At 34.8% G+C, this 17924-nt stretch overlaps 3 protein-coding genes across 4 annotated transcripts; 1 reads left to right on the top strand and 2 right to left on the bottom strand.

The window, feature by feature from the left end:
• Nucleotides 1-1850: 1850 nt before the first annotated feature.
• LOC140830328 (uncharacterized) lies at nucleotides 1851-3063 on the top strand. Its single transcript, XM_073193603.1, has 2 exons — nucleotides 1851-2267; nucleotides 2311-3063. Exons 1-2 carry the CDS (start codon nucleotides 1851-1853, stop codon nucleotides 3061-3063), a joined length of 1170 nt encoding a protein of 389 aa, XP_073049704.1.
• Nucleotides 3064-3715: 652 nt separating this feature from the next.
• LOC140829256 (sister chromatid cohesion protein PDS5 homolog C-like) lies at nucleotides 3716-13673 on the bottom strand. 2 transcript variants are annotated; one of them, XM_073192323.1, is made up of 13 exons: nucleotides 13428-13671; nucleotides 13183-13305; nucleotides 12031-12234; nucleotides 11739-11920; nucleotides 11090-11216; nucleotides 10824-10991; nucleotides 6528-6833; nucleotides 6163-6239; nucleotides 5150-5201; nucleotides 4822-4902; nucleotides 4657-4709; nucleotides 4280-4351; nucleotides 3716-4138 (listed from the first exon to the last, which is right to left on the bottom strand). In XM_073192323.1, exons 2-13 carry the CDS (start codon nucleotides 13291-13293, stop codon nucleotides 3949-3951), a joined length of 1623 nt encoding a protein of 540 aa, XP_073048424.1. In that variant the 5' UTR covers nucleotides 13294-13305; nucleotides 13428-13671; the 3' UTR covers nucleotides 3716-3948. The 2 variants fall into 2 exon arrangements, with proteins under 2 accessions (XP_073048424.1, XP_073048425.1); XM_073192324.1 differs by lacking the exon at nucleotides 6528-6833 and having other exon boundaries at nucleotides 13428-13673.
• Nucleotides 13674-14432: 759 nt separating this feature from the next.
• Nucleotides 14433-16900, bottom strand: LOC140829255 (uncharacterized protein At2g39795, mitochondrial-like). The gene is made up of 3 exons (XM_073192322.1): nucleotides 16547-16900; nucleotides 14966-15294; nucleotides 14433-14841 (listed from the first exon to the last, which is right to left on the bottom strand). Exons 1-3 carry the CDS (start codon nucleotides 16763-16765, stop codon nucleotides 14673-14675), a joined length of 717 nt encoding a protein of 238 aa, XP_073048423.1. The 5' UTR covers nucleotides 16766-16900; the 3' UTR covers nucleotides 14433-14672.
• Nucleotides 16901-17924: the final 1024 nt, after the last annotated feature.

Below are 17924 nucleotides of genomic sequence, written 5' to 3'. Positions count from 1 at the left end.
AATGTAAACATCGATGCATTTGAAAACTTGTTTGTTAGTAAGATAAATGCTCTACTCATCTATATATATAGAATAGATGAGCGTTTGACCAGTGGCTATATGGTTTTGATTCTCTCCATCAATATCTTTTCTGACGAAGATGTTGCACATGTTTGCTCAGTGTAGTTTAATCCGACTAACTGCATTAAATCAAGGGTTTATATAGTGCAAATCGAAGAGTACGACTTCAGATTCTCGTGTAATTTATATATGGTTGGCTAAAAAAGAGAGAAGCACATGAATGGTATTGCACATAATTTATCACAATTAAATTTCGAAAAATTTCAGAAGCTAAAAAAATTAATTGGTACAAAATCAACATCTCTGTCATGCCTGCCGATTAGTCGTGTTTTTAGTGCTTGGCAAGTTAAATCGTCAAATTTTCAACGTGGAATTAGTAAAGGTGTAGAGTCTTTTTTTATTCTTTGTTTCTTTCTCCGTGAGGATTTCAATAGTATGAGTCGGGGAGTAGAAGGAAAAATACGTTTTCATTTTATAATAATTTATACGCAAAATAATAATTAAGATTTAAGGAGGGATGAAGTGATAACCAGAGCTGATGAAATAGATATAATAGGCTACGTACAATTAAATATTACATAGATTTATATATTATTAGGTTGTAATTACTACTCTTCTTCTATATTAAATGATATAGAGTTTTTTTTTTACGAGATAAAAGACTTTCATTCATTAGAAGAATTAGCAAATTATATGTTCATGATATCACCAAGCCATGTTGGTATCTCTATCCACACAAAAAGACTATCATAAAAGCGAGAATGTTTAGCTAACACATGTGCAATCTCGTTTGCTTGTCTACAGACAAAATGAAGCGAGAATCCTGATTTAGAAGCTACTATGTCTCTACAACTTTCCATGATGCCTCCAAACTCCGTATTGTCATCGCATTTTCCCTCATGGCCAGGTGGACAGTCTTCGTATCCACTTGGAACGTAATATTAAAATAATCCAGATTACGGATATATGTGAACAAAACTAAATAAAATTTGCTGCACTGTTATTCAACGGATATGATGAAGATCCGATCATTAATCATGTTAAACACGGTATCTGGATTTCGTTTAATATGAGTAAATCACGCAAGTAATATTGCATTTAAAACATGGAAGAAATAAATGGCAGCCGAAACGTGAATATTAGCACCGAGTGTGTTCACATTGACGTCTAACACTTGCACGTGCATGCCATTAAATTGGCGTGGAAATTTGACCCAATCACAAAATTCTAAGAACTCGATGAAAATTTTATGAGGAATATGTCACTTATCAAAAAAAATATTATTTTTATGTCAAATATATTACATTTTATTATTAAAAAATATTTATGTTAAATATATTACATTTTATTATAAACATGAATGTGGTCAATTTATCCTACGAATAAAAAACTACTTGACATTCTCACACCCATTCCACAACAAAGATTTGTTCTACTTAGATTGTTTAATGGTTAAAAAACAATCGTTACTAAGGGCACCCACATTGGTGAGTTAATGGGTGTTAATAACACCCATTAATGTTCATGCACCAATGTGGGTGTATGTGTTAATAATCTTGGCTGACATGGCAGCCAAGAAATTTTATTTCGAAATTTACGACGGTTTTTCGTAAACCGTCGCAAACTGTCGCTAATTATCACCAACGGCTCTTGGCTATTTTCAAAATTAAATACTACATATGCTATTTACTAAAATTTATTCACTATATATACTAATCAATTTCTACAAATTCATCCTACAACATTTATTAATTTCATCATTTCTTTGTTGAAGCATATCTTTAAGCCCAATGGGTGACAATAGTCAGAACTCACAAAATCGACCTCGATTTGTTTCTTCTACACAATATCCACCACAATTTCCAAATTGGCCGTTTGTTTCAAATTTCCAAGGTTATGAAAATCCTTCGAATCATCCAAATTACACCTCCCGAGCTCCGTATCCACCGCCTACACCTGAATATTGGCAAAGTATAGGCAACCCAGATTTCATGCCGCCTTATTTTTATGGATTATATAATCCACAATCCACCAATATGTCAATCGAAAACGAACCGCCAACTCCTACGTTTGTCCCAGACACTCAGTTATCCGACCGTGAAACGCGAGTTGATATCGAAAATGTGCAAAATGCTGATGTAGATGTTGAGGTTACGAAGAAGCGAATAATATGGAAAAAGGAGGAAGACGAGCTTACTAGCGAGATCGTATGTCACAATGAGTGATGACCCAGTCATCGGCAATGATCAGAAGGGGAATGATTTCTGGAGACGTGTTGCGGACTACTACAATGACAATCGTCCCGCTGGTTCATCTCGGAGAGCTTTAAACGTGATTCGATCTCATTGGAACAATACCGTCCAAAAAAAGGTAAATCGCTACAACGCAAATTATAATAGTGTTTACAATACTTATCGAAGCGACCATAGTGATGAAGACATATTGCGGTTTGCATATGAAAAATATCGTGATGAAAATAATGGAGTTGCATTTAATCTGGAGCATGTGTGGAAAATCATGAAAACACGTCCACTGTTCGCTCCACAGTCCGATGATCACTTGGTTGGTACAAAGAAAGCGAGAATCACAGAGTCGGGGGCTAGCAACACCTCATCGAACAGAGATGCGAGTATTGATTTAGATATAAATGAAGAAGAGATTCGTCCAATTGGTCAAAAAGCCGCAAAAAGAAAAGGTAAAAACAAAGCAAAATCATCGATGGAGGATTTGACAACAAGATACGACAGTATGTTCGAAAGTTTTACTCAGTATACAGATATAAAGAAGAACGAATCTGAATGGAAACAAAAAGAACTTGCAATAGAGGAGATGAAAGCAAAAGCGGCTTTGAACAAATCTGAAGCTAAAAAGAGCAAATATTTGCTTAAGGAATACGAAATCCTTTCGAAAGACACTTCACAATTGACGCCGGAGCAGCTTATAGTTCATGAACATCTATGTGATCAAATTAGAGAGAAATGGAATACTGTAATTTTCGATTGATGTAATTCTCTTTTCAATTATCGTAATTCGTTTTCAATGTATTTTGTGTTTTTTTTAAAAAAAATTGTGTTATATATTATTTTAAATAAAAGAGTCCAACATTTTTTTCATTTCTTAATAATATTTTAATGAATATTGGAATTAAGTTATTTTTAAATAATAATACTATTTATTTTTAGTAATATTTGTTGTAAAATAAAAAAAAATGAGTAATTGGACAGTGAGATCCATAAATAATGAAAGTTGATATTAAATGAATGTGGGTTTGTGTTAATAATGGGAAAGCGTTAATGTAATGAATATGTGGCTCGTGGACCCCATACTTTTTGATGAGATGGAGAGTTATTAACATGGATTAATTCGAACGGACTGCGGATACCCTAATACCTGAGGCCGAGCCCATTTAATTTTCTGAAGCATCAGTTGAATTCAAGTCTGGGTTCGAGTATTGACTTTCTAACGATAACAAATCATTCGATCCATGTCAAAAAATGAAAGGTAAGTAGTGATATACAATAATATTAAAACAGAAAGTTGTCTGCGCTTTCAAGGGATGAAACTGCTCCTCGGTCACCATTGATGTTAGAATAATGAGAAGAACAATAATAACAATAAACTCATATCCCAGCTACCGGTGAATTAAACACCACGATTTTTCTTAGAAAACCAACTAAATATATATCCAAAATGCAAAGGAAGCAATTAAGTCATCAAAACATCCCCAACGTTTTTCTTCCTTTCAAAGTACTGTAGCAAGAAAACATCAAGCGATAGTATCTTAAGCTAAATAAAACAGCAGGCGACAAGGAGTCTAGTTCTTTCTTGAAACGATGAATGAATGTAAATAAGTTATATCCCAAGATGAAATGAAAACGTTAATGAGGGTTAATCTTTCGCCACGTCCGAGGTGGCGCCATCACTTGGTTGCGTTTCAGTTGTAAGAGTTTCTATCTTTTCATCATTCTTTTTAGGGCTGTTCATCTCGGACATCTCAGCATCTAGTTTATCTTTAGCACCAGCGATAGGAACTGAAACCTCTCCAGATTTGATGCCGCCACCGTTTTCAGCTTTTGCACTGAAACCATAAAACTTACTGAACATCATATTGGATGCCGTGCATTATAGAACATTTACAAAATTTAAAACATTTAAAAAATTACAAATGTGCATACTCAAATCAAATTGAGGTTTTTTGAAATGAGGAAGGATGACTCACCTTTCAGATGCCGAGGAACCTTTATGTTTCTTGGATGGACCTGGATTAGATTTTCCTTTCTTTTTTTTGGACCTGCTCCAGTTCATGGAAAATTTCCTTTCAAACACCTCCTCAACATAATCGTAGCTTGATTACAGAGATAAAAAAATTTAAATGTTTTAATAAGAATATGATTATACGACGAGTTTATCCACCCTTTTTTTTCCAGTTTTACTTTCGCAGGAATTCAGCAATTTTAAAAAATCTGAAAAATGCAAAATTGTATAATCATAAATTTAATTAATAAAGGATGTTAACATAGTTTAACAGCAACCAGGCAACCTCAAAGATTCGACAGAGGAATGAAAATTTACATATTGATTTAAAAATAAACTTACATAACAGGTTTTTTGGCAGCAGCAGGAGGATCAGTGTCATGTTTCTTGGAGTGCTGTTTTATATAACACATGCAAAGAGAGAAGTAAGCCAAACAGGTATATACAAGAACAGTTGATTAAAATAAAAGAATTGATAATGAATTGATAAATAACAGAGATTCTAACTTGAATCTGGTGGTCATCCAACGGTTCCCAAGTTTCTTCATCCATGAACAAGATTTCCTCATCACCATCATCATATATGATCTGCAAGAAAACATCTGACTAATCTGAAGGGGAAAATGTAACAATAAACTCGCAGAAACTATGAAAGCTACTGGCATCTGTGCAATAGTGAGTATACTACTGGACATTAGGAAGAAGTCCATTGAAACAAAGTTAACTTCTTTGTAGGCCCAGGAAATGGTCATCGCTTATAATCCCCACTCAAACGCAAAACAGACTCATGATTTTTTTTAAAAAAAGAACAGGAAGAAAGGAAGTATCCAACCACCTTGTGCTTCTTTGCTACATGATCAAAAGATACAATAGTGCCTGGGTAATACCTGCATAAACAGAACCTTGAATATGAGCAAATAGAAGCATAATTTGGAATATACATGTAAAATTTCAAGATGATCAGCCATCTTTCACTTGCCTAATCCATCTTCTGAGTTTGAAATAGAAAACACAGATGATACTTGGAGAAAGCAAGTTGGTTATGAGAAAGTGGAGGTTAAACTTTTGTAGGGATTATCCTTGTTCCGCCTAAAATCATCACTTAATTTGTTGTCAAATTTAGAATCTTTACTGAGGCAGATCCCCAACCAGTTTACAATCTAACTTTTCTTGCACCTCATTTGTGTATTTTTCACAAGAAGATACATCCCACATACCAAAACATGTTCCCCTTCTGATCTGACACTACTCTACTTAAAGACTGATCTGATGGAATTAACACATCAGAGAACTATCCTGAAATTCATTTCCACGTGCATCAGAAGTTTAATAAACTTAACAAACACCTACCAGGGTGTAGGAAAACATCATCACTATTCCCTTGGAAGTAAAGGAAGGATAGACACAGTTGGAACATTTAGAGAAAAGAGCAGATGGTTCCAGTGCAGAAGAATCTATTATTGTGTTTTGAACTCATAAAGCAATCCTAATCTGTAATTTTTCTCAGAGAAACTGTCGAAGATACACTAATTGACCGAATTTTAATCATGTATATAGTTCATGCCATTAATGAAATCTATATGATTAAGAATAAGAACTTCCTACTTCCTAATACATCATTATGATTTTGTATACGCATGTAGTCCAACATACAAAGGAGTTGCATCACCAAGAGATAAATGCAAGAAATGACGCATTCCATACATTATTGTCATCAAACAATGGCCGAAATAGAACTTTTCGTTAGAAAAACTCAACGAATAGTAACATGAAAAATTGTTCATGCACACAAATAAAATGTTGTCATGAATAATTATATGAAAAAATCCATTAATATTCAATGCTTACTCTCTGTCATTCGGCCACCAAACCTTGATCCTTAAATCAATCAAATCCTCCCCGGAACCAAGATGGGACATTAATCTCTACATTAAAATTTCCAGAAGTGTGGCATCAAGATCAGATACAAACAATGTCACAGCTACGAAATATACCATTTATTCCATATCAATATTACGGTAGAGAAATTAAGAACCGTTCCAGAATTAAATTATCCGTTAAAGGTAACTGTTTTTTTCTTTGTTTTTTTCTCCATTTTTGGAGCCATTTCTCCTTTGAATCAGATTTTTCAGTTTGAGAAAGAGAAGCTGCTACTGACATGAAAATTAAGGAACTTACAGGTGCAGGATCCATCAAATGTCAATTGTAATTACCTTTTTTGCATTGCTTGATTCATGTTTCTTGAGAATACTCTCGCTTCTAATTTGTTCATTCCCATGATCAATAAATGGTGATTCATCTTTCCCTTCAGAACTGGTCTTAGTAACAGTTTGTTCATCTATCTTCACTGTAATAGCACTAGATCCAGCAACACCCCTCTTACCATTCTCCTTCTGGATGTTAGAACCTTTTTTAGTACCCTTCGTTTTCAGTAGTTTCCTTCTAGACGAGGTTTCAAGATCAGTCCGCTGAGCTATCATGCCCTCTTTCTTCTTTTCGAAGACCCCTCCATCAGCACTCTTCGCACATGAATTGAACGATGAAGAAAAAAATGACCAGGGAATTATGAAGAATTTGAATTGAATGAAGAAAAAATTGAGCAATAAGAAATCACCAGGTTTACAAGGAACCGTTGTCGGGTATCTCAATATTTCAATAATAACATTACCAATGCCAATGATAAACATGAGTGGACACTAGGCATGCTAGGAATTTGTGAGCAGCAGCTCAGGAAGTAACTGATTGAGCATTTTCAAAGGATAAGAAGAAGAACATGAAATACGAACAACTTCAATATTCAAAGTAGATCAACTTCAGTCAAATCTGTCTAACAGGTCACTTCTGGTAGTGTAATGTGATTCGGATCACCTTCAGTTCTAGTTTGTGAGTACAAGCCCCCTCATCAAGAACGAAGGAAGGCAATTGTCCCACGTCATCATCGACTCTATTTATTAATATGGCGTGGCAATCCGTCAAGATCCCAAATACAGGAATCTCTATTTGGGCTCAACACTTCACGCTACAAGACACGAAGTTGGTATTTCTTTCAATAAAGTCATTCTTATTCCATTTGATTTGAGGCCGCAAGGTCCCACAAGGTATACCGCTATTTGTAACCTCCGATGTTGAGTAAATATATCATCCTAGTATTTTTGCTATTTAAGAATATCTTTCCCCTTCTCCAATTTTCTATCATTTTCATTCTCTCTTTAGAACAATGTGAAATAATTAATCAATGCATTTATCTAGGAGAAATACCTTCTTACCCCATGTTATCCATCAATATGATTGATAATACTTGTGATTCACAAGTGGAATGAATGGCCTCTTCAAGTGGTTTCACATATCTAAAATTGGGCCATACAACATATACAATTGTCACTAGCCTTTATTTCGTCACATGTTGAGTGGTCCGACAATGACGTTTAATTTTAGGAGATCAAGTTTGCACATTTTATGCTATTTAATTCTATGTCGTAACATGAAAAAGGGTTAAAGTTCATTTGGAAGTTGGTTAATCATAGTGTATATTCACAATCTAAGAGAATGCCTAATTCCTTCATCAACCCAAGTTGCTAAATATGTCTTTGATAAAACCTTGATTCCCACATAATCTTTGTCCCTAGGTTCAAAACTTTATAGGCCGTGTACTCAGTTGATCTACAATATTCGGACCAAGACAATACCTGAGTTGAGGACTAAGAGGTGCTCGACTTAGGCTCAATTTTGTGGGGAAATTTTTTTCTACCGGTTAAGATTCGTGAAGACTAACATCCGTTTAACTATAACACAAGAAGTACTAAAGCACTGTGATATATAATATAGGGACGATAAATCAATAAATATGGATAACCGGATGATGCATGACTCTAGTCATTTGTAAAACTTGAGTGAAGTGTTGGATGAAAAAATATGTGTAATCATTAAATGACTTATCATTAACACCAAACAATGCCTAAATTAATAGACGAATGCTATTTTAGTGATTATTTAGAATATTTTAGCTTAGTATTTGATTATATTACAAATATTTTACCCTAACATATTATTGTTTTTTACTCCACAAGCTTCAGGGTGGTTTTCCGTTAGATCCTTCTTCGAGTCTTTTTTCTCTGATAAAAACAGTTTTCCCTCTTTTTCATCTTGATCAAACCATTTGGAAAACGTCAATTCCATCCAAAGTTCAGGTGTTTTCGTGGACCGTTGTGTTCGGTAAATTACCATCATACAAGGTGATGCAAGAAAAGTTCCCTAATTGTTTCTCTGTCCAAATTGTTGTGTGTTATGCCGGCAAGAGGTGGAGATCCAAGATCACTTGCTTCTTCATTGTCCTTTTACGAGCTCTCTTTGGTTCAAAGCATTGGACGTGTTGGGTCTAGTTTGGGTATTCCCGAGATCAATTTAGGATTTATTCGCAGAAGATTTTGGTCGTGATCTAGAAAGGAGGGGCAGAATTTTTTGGGGGTGTGGCGGCTCATTGTCTACTTTGGTCTGGTTCGTTGGAGAGAAGGGTTTTTGACAAGCGAGAGGACTCGGTTGAAGAGTGTGGGTCAAGATTAAATTTAAGGCTCAGTGTTGGGTTACGAAAAATGTGGAGTTGACAATGTTTCCATTCTCATATTTGTACAGGGATTGGAGTCTAATATTATGTTAATATGATCTTGGTTCTTGTTATAGCATGTGTGGACCTCTAGTCTAATTTTTGTAATTAAGATCTTCTATTAATAAAATATCGTTTCCGATCCAAAAAAAATTGGATACTAACATATTTAGGATCTAGTTAGTGGTATTGTACAGTCTATCTGACATTAATTAACCCCATAGACATTGACAATTGTTATGAGTAGTATGCATACATCATAATCATCGATCCTCCAAGAGCTAGGGCACAACATGCATAAACATTCTTTGGCCATCTATAAATTATAGTTTATACGTCTTATTATTTATGGAGATAATGAAGCATATCTCCAATTTATGATTAAACCACATACTTGGCCAACACTCTCAAGGTCAACTCATTAGGTATAACAATCTTCTGTGATGCCATTTCCGATTTTGAGGTTGTAGTCAGGATAGTGCCACATCATTCGTCTAAAACAGAATATAAGAGGCCTATTGATTTACATGACGTAATCTCAAAGGATAGTACACACACAAATGGTCGATAATAACCATTTATCATGTTGTCCACTCCAAACCATCACCACTTTATGATAATTGAATCATAAAACATTTAACATTCATTGTCTATAACATGCTCAGTTGTAAGATGAAAGCCCTTTCGTGAACTTAACTACTTCCAAATATTTGCAAAATGGGAATCGAAGGAGCCAACAACTGCAGCATCCAATGCGGAGATGAATTTGTAGCTGTGATCTCATGAGGCACAAAAGGTAATTAGTTTTCCTTCAATGTTATGGGTCCTTTAATGTTATTAAGAAAGAAAGGTAAAATTTTTGCTGAATCCTAACTTTGAGTTGTTGGGGACAAAAGTAAGTTTTTTCAAAGAAAGGACATTTTCCTTTAAAAAATCTTTACTCATCATGTTGGTTTGGCAAAGTGCAATTCTCCATTTATACTTCCTAGCATTCATTTCTGGTTTTTTATTTTTGCAGCGTCTCTTCAACTCTCTTATTTGCACAAGTGTTGCAGCTTAGCACATGTACCGACCAGCATATATGACCCATTCTTCAGGGTATTGGTGCATAGTGGGAAAGTGGCATTTCGTATTGTGTGGCGAATATTAATTATTTTTTAACAAAATCTCCTTAATATCTCCTTAGATTTTGATTTCCCCCTTAGGGGTCGCAGGCTTCTCAACTAAAACCATACTTGTCAATTTTATACAATGAATGGACTCTCTCGCCGACCACTTTGGTTGGTAGGATTTCCTTCACCTAGCCGTTATAGGTCAACAAGGATGTCCATGGGAGATTGAGCTCATGCCACATATTTGCAGGTGGAGTAGGTCCACCGGATCTCAAAAGGTTAACATCTTTCAATGCTTGTGGAAATCACAAAGACCAAGAAGATGTGCCACATATTTTCAGTTGGAGTGGGTCCACCAGATCTCAAAAGGTTAAAATCTTTCAATGCTTGTGGAAATCACAAAGACCAAGAAGATGTTTTCAATCTCCGCAATGTAATCTGGCTCATAACAATTATTTATGTCATATATGAACAAAATATGCTCCAAATATTGTTCAGGACTTTACTAAAGCTTATAATCGGAGAGCAAACAGCACCTTAGGCTTTTGAAGAAGAGCTGAAACGAATTCTAGGTAGAGTACGTTTCATTCGAGCTGAAACGAATTCTAGGTAGAGTACGTTTCATTCGACAAACACATGCTAGTATAACATGCTGAATGATTATCAGAATCTAAAAGGTCATTCAAATTTCTGTCCTCTGCCATATGGAATGTGTGTGTGTGTGCGTGTACACATACGCAGAAGCAAAGGAACAAAGCACCCCATTGAAGTCGGATTTACTTGTTGTAGGAACGAACCATGTTTTCTTCACTGGGCGCTCCCTGGCAAAGAGAAATAACTATACCAGCATATTCAGCAACATCCAGATTCTTTGCCCTCACTGCTTTTTTAAGAGGACGCTGGAGTTTGCCCGAGCAGTTTCTGAAGACAGCATTCCCCAACTCCCAGGATATTGGTGAAATATTCTGAAGAAGGAAACAGTATATTTTATAATCGGTGAAAAAGAATGACAATAACTTCGGGTGTACTGTAATTGCATTAAAATCAGGGAGAGCGTCGTCACCTTTTGATCCATTTTGACACTGTCCAAAATCGGTCTCAGGAGTTTAAATGGAATTTTGTGACTCTCTTGTATCACATGAGAAATGATCATTTCCATATATCGAAAGGTATCAGGAGGATGGTTGGGCCTTCCATAAAATTGAGCAATTGTTTAATAAGAAATACCAAGAAAAAACTGATGTCATAGCTTAGCCAACTAATCTTTACAAATACAGAATTTTTACAACAAATAAGCATTTTAAGAAACTGAGCCACTCATTTGATTAAGATATGCAAATTTCAAGCATCCTCAGATATATTGGAATTTATGGTGCCATTTGGTTGGGTTTTTGTTTCCCCTAAACAAATTCAACTCACAATTTCTATGTTTGAACTATTGTTTGTTTTAAATTTTGAAAAGCTGACGTGATGTGCAACTAAATAATGATGCGTAATTATTGAATAAAAAATAGGGGAATAAAAAATAATTGTTTTGAAAAAGATAGACAGAAAAAATATGTTATTACGTAATGATTATCCATTTAAAAGTTAACTGATTGTAAGTGAGAGCACGATAGTTTGATTACAATGTTAATAAAATGAAAGGTTTTTTAAGTTGAGTTGAGAGCGAGTGAATACTGCAAATAAACAAGACCTATCTGCAGACTTACCTGATGGCACTAAAGAAAATTTTGAACATCTGAACAATCAGTTTATCGCCATCTATGTCCAGAATAATTGCAGATGATTTCAGTTTAGCAATAGTTTCAAGCATACGAAGAGCTCTGTCATAATTGCGACCAGAATCTGAGGACAAATGCTTCAATACAATGACGCATAATTGAAAAAGTTCCTGACACCATTAATCGAACACATTAGGTAAGGATACATAAATAGCGTTTTTTGGAGGAGGAATAACGAGTAGAAGTGGATGGCGGAGAATAAGTGGATGTATTTACATACCTTCATGTAAGGATCTTTATAAGTATACTCAGGAGCGCTTATTCTTGTTAGCTCCGTGAAACAACATGCGACTGCAATTTGGATATTGACATCAGCGTGATGCAAAATTTCATCAGTGATCAACATCTCCATCAATGGAACAAGTGCCACCTCTATAGCTGCAGGAGGCTGTTGATCCACCTTAGTCAAAATGCTCTCGGCTTTCTGAAGGAAAAATCAAATGATAAACCTTTATTCACCAGTTGCAAAATACTGCGAGTGAATAGGAGAGGGATGGAGAAAAACCATTTGTTACTAATCAAATTGTTGTAGGAAATCTTAATAAAGAAGAGCATTTTCATCCACCAAAATTGTCCAATTTTAATGTGAGCAGCACACACGCTGCGCAAAATGATTTAGCACTGGAAAATGTAAAGCAGCAAATAAGAGGAAAATGAATGAAGCAATCATCAAACAATCAAAGGCTTCGCATGGAAATTTCCAGTTTCCACATGCACATGGTGCAGATTGGTGTAATGACTTTATCAATGCAGCATAAAAATGAAAATTAATGAGCCTTTGATGGATCACCATTTACGACTGAGAAGGAGATGCTCCACTACTTTATGCTCAGAAGATCAAATTAGGTTCACCCATATTCTTGTTCTATGAAAGACGAACAAAACCGCCTTAGAGTTATATGAAATGGATGACCCTGTCAAACATGCTTATATTTGTATAAGGCTGTCCAATGACTCAAACCCATCAAATTTCAGAAAATATTTTTTCCCTATAAGTTCTAGATATTCAACAACAAAGATGTTCAAACAAGCAAAAATCATTTACATCAACAGTTGGAGTTCATAAAATTTTTATAACTCTCTTCAAGAAATAGACATTCAAAGCAGTCGGTCCCTGTGAAATGAATAAAAAAGGAATCTTTGAACCCGCGTATACAGATCAAAACTCAAAGAAACACATAAATGACCAATGCAAAAGGATGGTTTAGCCCAGTGTGGAGGATTAGATGGTGCAAGCTAAGGTACCACACCGAAACATATAAATCTTCAAATTGGAAACATTAGTTTTCAGAAATTGGAAGTTTAGCCCACTTAAATCACTAGGTCACCCCATCATTGAATTTTCAGTCCACCCTGCATTTGAACTCTTTACCTCAAGGAGCATGAGTAGTTCATCGATGGCGGATGGTAACGCTTGGAGCTTCTTCCCGACACCCAGCATTTCTTTGGCAAGCTTTTTCACTGAAACACGAGTAGAAGCCATTTGCCTGTTCACCTGTTTAATCAAGAAAAAAAGGATGAGACTTGAGAATCAAAGTAAAATTCAAGAATTCCACCAAACAGCAGCATCCCCACAAAAACCCATCTTCAAAACACTAAATGAAATGTAAAACACACCTTAGATTAATTAATTTAAGAAAATGCAAACTCGACACAGCCAAAATGGTGATGATATATAAAGGGGTTGAGTAAAATAGGGATCCTTTACAAAATTTCTTGCATGCAAAGCATCTACTCAGATTTTCCTCCATTTAATGAATTTCTACAATTTTCAGGGTTTGAAATCCGAGTGGTTGATGCGGATTTTTTTCCTTTTTGGATGAAATTATGGTGATCAACGATGCAAAAGCCAAAGTAACAAGTACTGTCATCTACTTTCCGGTTCTCTCGAATTCTGAGACTCTTGACTCAAATGACGTAATTACCCCTGAGGTTTGGCAAAACTTGTCTCGAGAGGTGTATCAAAATTGTCAATTCGACTTAATTTTTTTATTTTAAATTTTTTTACTATTTTCTATATTAACATCTGATTCTTTTCTTTTCCTCAAAACAAATATCTGATTATTTTTATAAAAAAAAAATTAAAAATCTGATTACGGAAGCTTTAACCTTTGGCAAAAACTTATATGAGACGATCTCACGAGTCAAATTTTGTGAGACGAATCTTTATTTGAGTAATCTATGAAATAATATTGCTTTTTATGATAAAAATACTACTTTTTGTGGTGAATATGAGTAGGATTGACCCGTCTCACAGATTGATATCCGTGAGACGGATCTCACATGAGACCTACTCTTAACCTTTTGCGAAAAATGAAAATTTATAAAAGCAACCAGATTACAGATTTTATTGAAAAGTCGAAAAAAGGTAGACCAAAATGACCGAATATCAATAACATATATTAAGTGAAAACTGCTTGTTGATATAATTAAATTATGACAAAAATTTGTGTGAGACAGTTTCACATATCGTATTTTTGTGAGATTGATCTCTTATTTGAGTCATCCATGAAAAAAGTATTACTTTTAATGCTAAAATTATTATTTTTTGTAGTGAATATCGATAAACCCAGGAATAACCTGCTCAACTAAAAAAATCCTGTTTCAGAGGACTTTTAGAAATCTCAAAATTCAAGGTTTTAGGAAGATGTGAACCACCACACATTGATCTACTTTGGATGGCAGAAAAACGAGATAGGAGAAAGTGAACATTAGGGCCTTACGAACACTGAACAAAAGCTAATGTGCCCGATTTTAAGAAACGTAAGAAGTCCGCCACTTCAACTTCACATAACTTTTTCTCTTCGATCTCAAACATGAAGCTCCAATTCAGAGCAAGAGGCTATTTGGGGGAATCAGTTACTAGGTTCTAGATTTCTGGAAATAAGAGTTGACCTTTTCCATCCAACGTACGTACTCAACTTTATCTTTATTGGTCATGTATCGATGCAGAAATACAGCCAGATTGTCATCGACACCCCTGGCTTCTAAGAAATCATATAAGGAATTCTGCATTTCATCATCCAATTCCCTGCAAACCACAACAGTGAATTAATGTGATGCAAATGAATAATAAATACACAGTGACGACTCACAACTTCTTTCATGAAGGAATATGAACAAAGCTTTGCTGGTTTTGAGCAAAAGGAGCATACTTGAAATCAGGGCCCAAATAAGGTAGGTCCTTTGTTCGCTCCAGCCCCCGAGTGAAAACTTTGCGAATTTCAATATTATCTGGCCATGCAGAACAAACAAACTCCAACACATTGATGCTCCCCCTCTTGAAAATATCAACAATTAAAGTAATATGAAGCTTCATGTCATCCTCATTGTCCGAATCACCAGCTTTTTTAACTGGAACAGATCCATCAAACATAGTCACTTCAACTTTGACATCTTCAGTCTCACCATATCTCCTGACTAACCGAATGAACTGTTCCCCTGGCCTTTCATCAACCTCGAACACATTGAATTCTGGTATATGCTGTAGCACATAATTAGGTATTCCATCGTTTTCTACTACGCTTAATCAGTTCATCCAATTCAGCTCTACATCAAATATAATTTCTAGTAAAAACAATCTCAACGAGATCCACAAAAGTGAACTGGTTCAACCAATAAACTTATAGCACTAAAAAGTAGCAATTCACTTCTGTCCGCATGTATCTGCAAATAATTCTTTTGTTCTGTAACTTTGAAAAAGAATAAGAATAAGAAGCTCTTTTACTTTTTACCATAAAAATGTCATTTAAATCTTGTTTATGATAAAGCATCCGATAAGATCATCTTCACAAAGGATTTGGTACCTTAAAGCACATGCACATAGTTATGTAGAAAAATGCAGCTGAGATAATACAACAAGTCAATGTTTATTTGATCGAAATCATGTTTTTTTTAAACTACTGCGGCTCCCTTCAAACGAGTAAATTCCGTTAACTTTCCTGCTTGCCCACCTTTCCCAACAACTTCAACCCGAGACCAAGGAAAAAATGACGAACCCATGTTATGTTGCCAATAATAACAGAGGCATGCAATTGACACATGCTGGAAAGTGGTGGCCTCAGGTTTAGATTCAGTAATCTGGATCCATATTAAATTTATGAGTTTGTTTTGTCAACAATTCCATGATATGCTAAATTGCTGATCTTCAGCTCAGTGGGAAGTTGGTTTCCTATTTCTCGTGTACATTATTTGTTATTCTTCCAGATTTGCAAGACTATTACAAATACAAAATCAGTTATGTCCTTAACGAAAAGCCAGATTGGAAGCCCAAATCATCCTCTTCTCCTCCTCTATTAAATTATAACATATCAAACCACAACTATGAACTTCCAACTGAGTTGGATCTTTACTGCCTATAATCATATTTAATACAAGCAATTGACCAAATTGCACCGCAGGGGAAAATTTTTACAGCACACAAAAAATTGTGAGTGTAAAAATAGTACTGATAGTCTGATACCTTCAGAAATGCTCGACTTAAATATAAGCAATTGTTCATAGGGGGGACCCAAGAATTTAGTCGGAGCCACCGATTATTCTTTAATGCTTCAGTTTACCTTCCATTTTATCCTCAAATTTTTCCAAATCTCAAAAAACCAAATTTTATCAAAATCTGACTGCGTCCAGGATATATCATTAACATAAAAGTAATACTGTAACACGAAGTTGAAATGAGGCCAAAAACGAAAAAATAATAAATAAACAATGGTTGTATACAAAAGTTGCTGCGGTACCGGGGATGGAGGGGAATATTCGAGCGCGTAATGGATTTCTTTGTGAATCAGGCGGAGAATTTTGCCTTCAAAGGCGGATTTTTCCATTTCCGAGACATAATTTCGTGTTGAATTTCTGAAAGCATTGCACATGGGCTTCCACCGTTGCCGCTGCACGACATTTTTCGCCGCTGCTCGCAATCCTCTCATTAGTCCTTGAGCCATTAACGAAGTTAACATAGAAAGAAATATAGGGGGGAGAGGAGAATAGTAAATCGAACTAGTGTTCAGAATCAGGGTGACACTATCATCGTTAGGGTTCAGGCAAGATTAGGGATTTTCGCCACAAATTTTAATTTATTTTTCATTCATCAGTGTGACAAAAAAAAAAATCTTAAAAGAATCTCACTCCCTCATTTATCTTTCATTTCGACGAATACTTTAAAAAAATCAGGTTAGTAAAAACTTATGAATTATAAAAAACAATGTATCATTTTTCACTTATCAATTTACTTTATTTTAATTTCAATCTAATATTTTTGTTAGCCAAATACTTAAATCGAAAATATGAAAATCACATAATAATAACAGCGAACAACATCAATCTCGTATAAGTAATGAGAAAGCCCCAAACAAATAAATATAGTATGACAAGTATAAAAATCGTGAACATAAGAACAACAAGAAAGTGTAAGAAAATATATATATGTTCACGATTTTATATATATATATATATATATATATATATATATATATATATATATATATATATATAATCCAACAATTTTAAGATATTAAAAAATAAAGTAAATACACGAATTTTTATTTTTTTGACTGTAAACTTGTAATTTTATTAATGATAATCATCTATTACAAGTCTAACTAACCAATAAGGAAAATATTCATTCAACCAAACAAATGGTGAACGAGTAGAAGAAGTAAAATAAGCAATTGGTACAAATATGATATTTCCGGTTTCGACAATATGCTGCTGATATCATGCGCACACATTCCATCATATCCGAGATTCTCTTGAATAGATGTGATTGCTTGCACAATCAATAAAAAATCTGAGACAACTTCAACACCTCGAAAAGCCCTTTCTCGAATGGTTAATATCTCACCATGAACAATTGAGAGAGGTGGATTAATTTGCTTTCCAAAAGCCAACACCAATCTACCTTAGTAGTATCTGATTACCCTTCCTACATCATAACTGTTTAAGTTCAGAGTTGTAGATACATCAACATTGAGTTTAAGATCGTTCATTCTTTTACTTATGCAACATGTGCACGTGGAATAGTAATGATTGATGAAAGTTCACATTTGAAAATTAATGAACAAAACTTATTAAAAAATTTATCTGAATCAATTTTTAAATCAGATATGACTTTTGTTG

This window comes from Primulina eburnea, chromosome 4, assembly GCF_022965805.1.
Source record: "Primulina eburnea isolate SZY01 chromosome 4, ASM2296580v1, whole genome shotgun sequence".
NCBI classification, from domain to species: Eukaryota; Viridiplantae; Streptophyta; class Magnoliopsida; order Lamiales; family Gesneriaceae; genus Primulina; species Primulina eburnea.
This window is presented reverse-complemented; position numbering and strand designations above follow the sequence as displayed.

Coding starts and splice junctions, on each gene's coding strand:
- LOC140829255 (XM_073192322.1), bottom strand. CDS start 16,765: ATGTTAACTTCGTTAATGGCTCAAGGACTAATGAGAGGATTGCGAGCA. Junction 15,295..16,546: donor AATATTCCCCTCCATCCCCG/GTACCGCAGCAA, acceptor TATGTGCTACAG/CATATACCAGAATTCAATGT. Junction 14,842..14,965: donor TATTTGGGCCCTGATTTCAA/GTATGCTCCTTT, acceptor TGTGGTTTGCAG/GGAATTGGATGATGAAATGC.
- LOC140830328 (XM_073193603.1), top strand. CDS start 1,851: ATGGGTGACAATAGTCAGAACTCACAAAATCGACCTCGATTTGTTTCT. Junction 2,268..2,310: donor ACGAGCTTACTAGCGAGATC/GTATGTCACAAT, acceptor GGCAATGATCAG/AAGGGGAATGATTTCTGGAG.
- LOC140829256 (XM_073192323.1), bottom strand. CDS start 13,293: ATGGCTTCTACTCGTGTTTCAGTGAAAAAGCTTGCCAAAGAAATGCTG. Junction 11,921..12,030: donor ATAAAGATCCTTACATGAAG/GTATGTAAATAC, acceptor TAATGGTGTCAG/GAACTTTTTCAATTATGCGT. Junction 10,992..11,089: donor GTGTCAAAATGGATCAAAAG/GTGACGACGCTC, acceptor TTCCTTCTTCAG/AATATTTCACCAATATCCTG.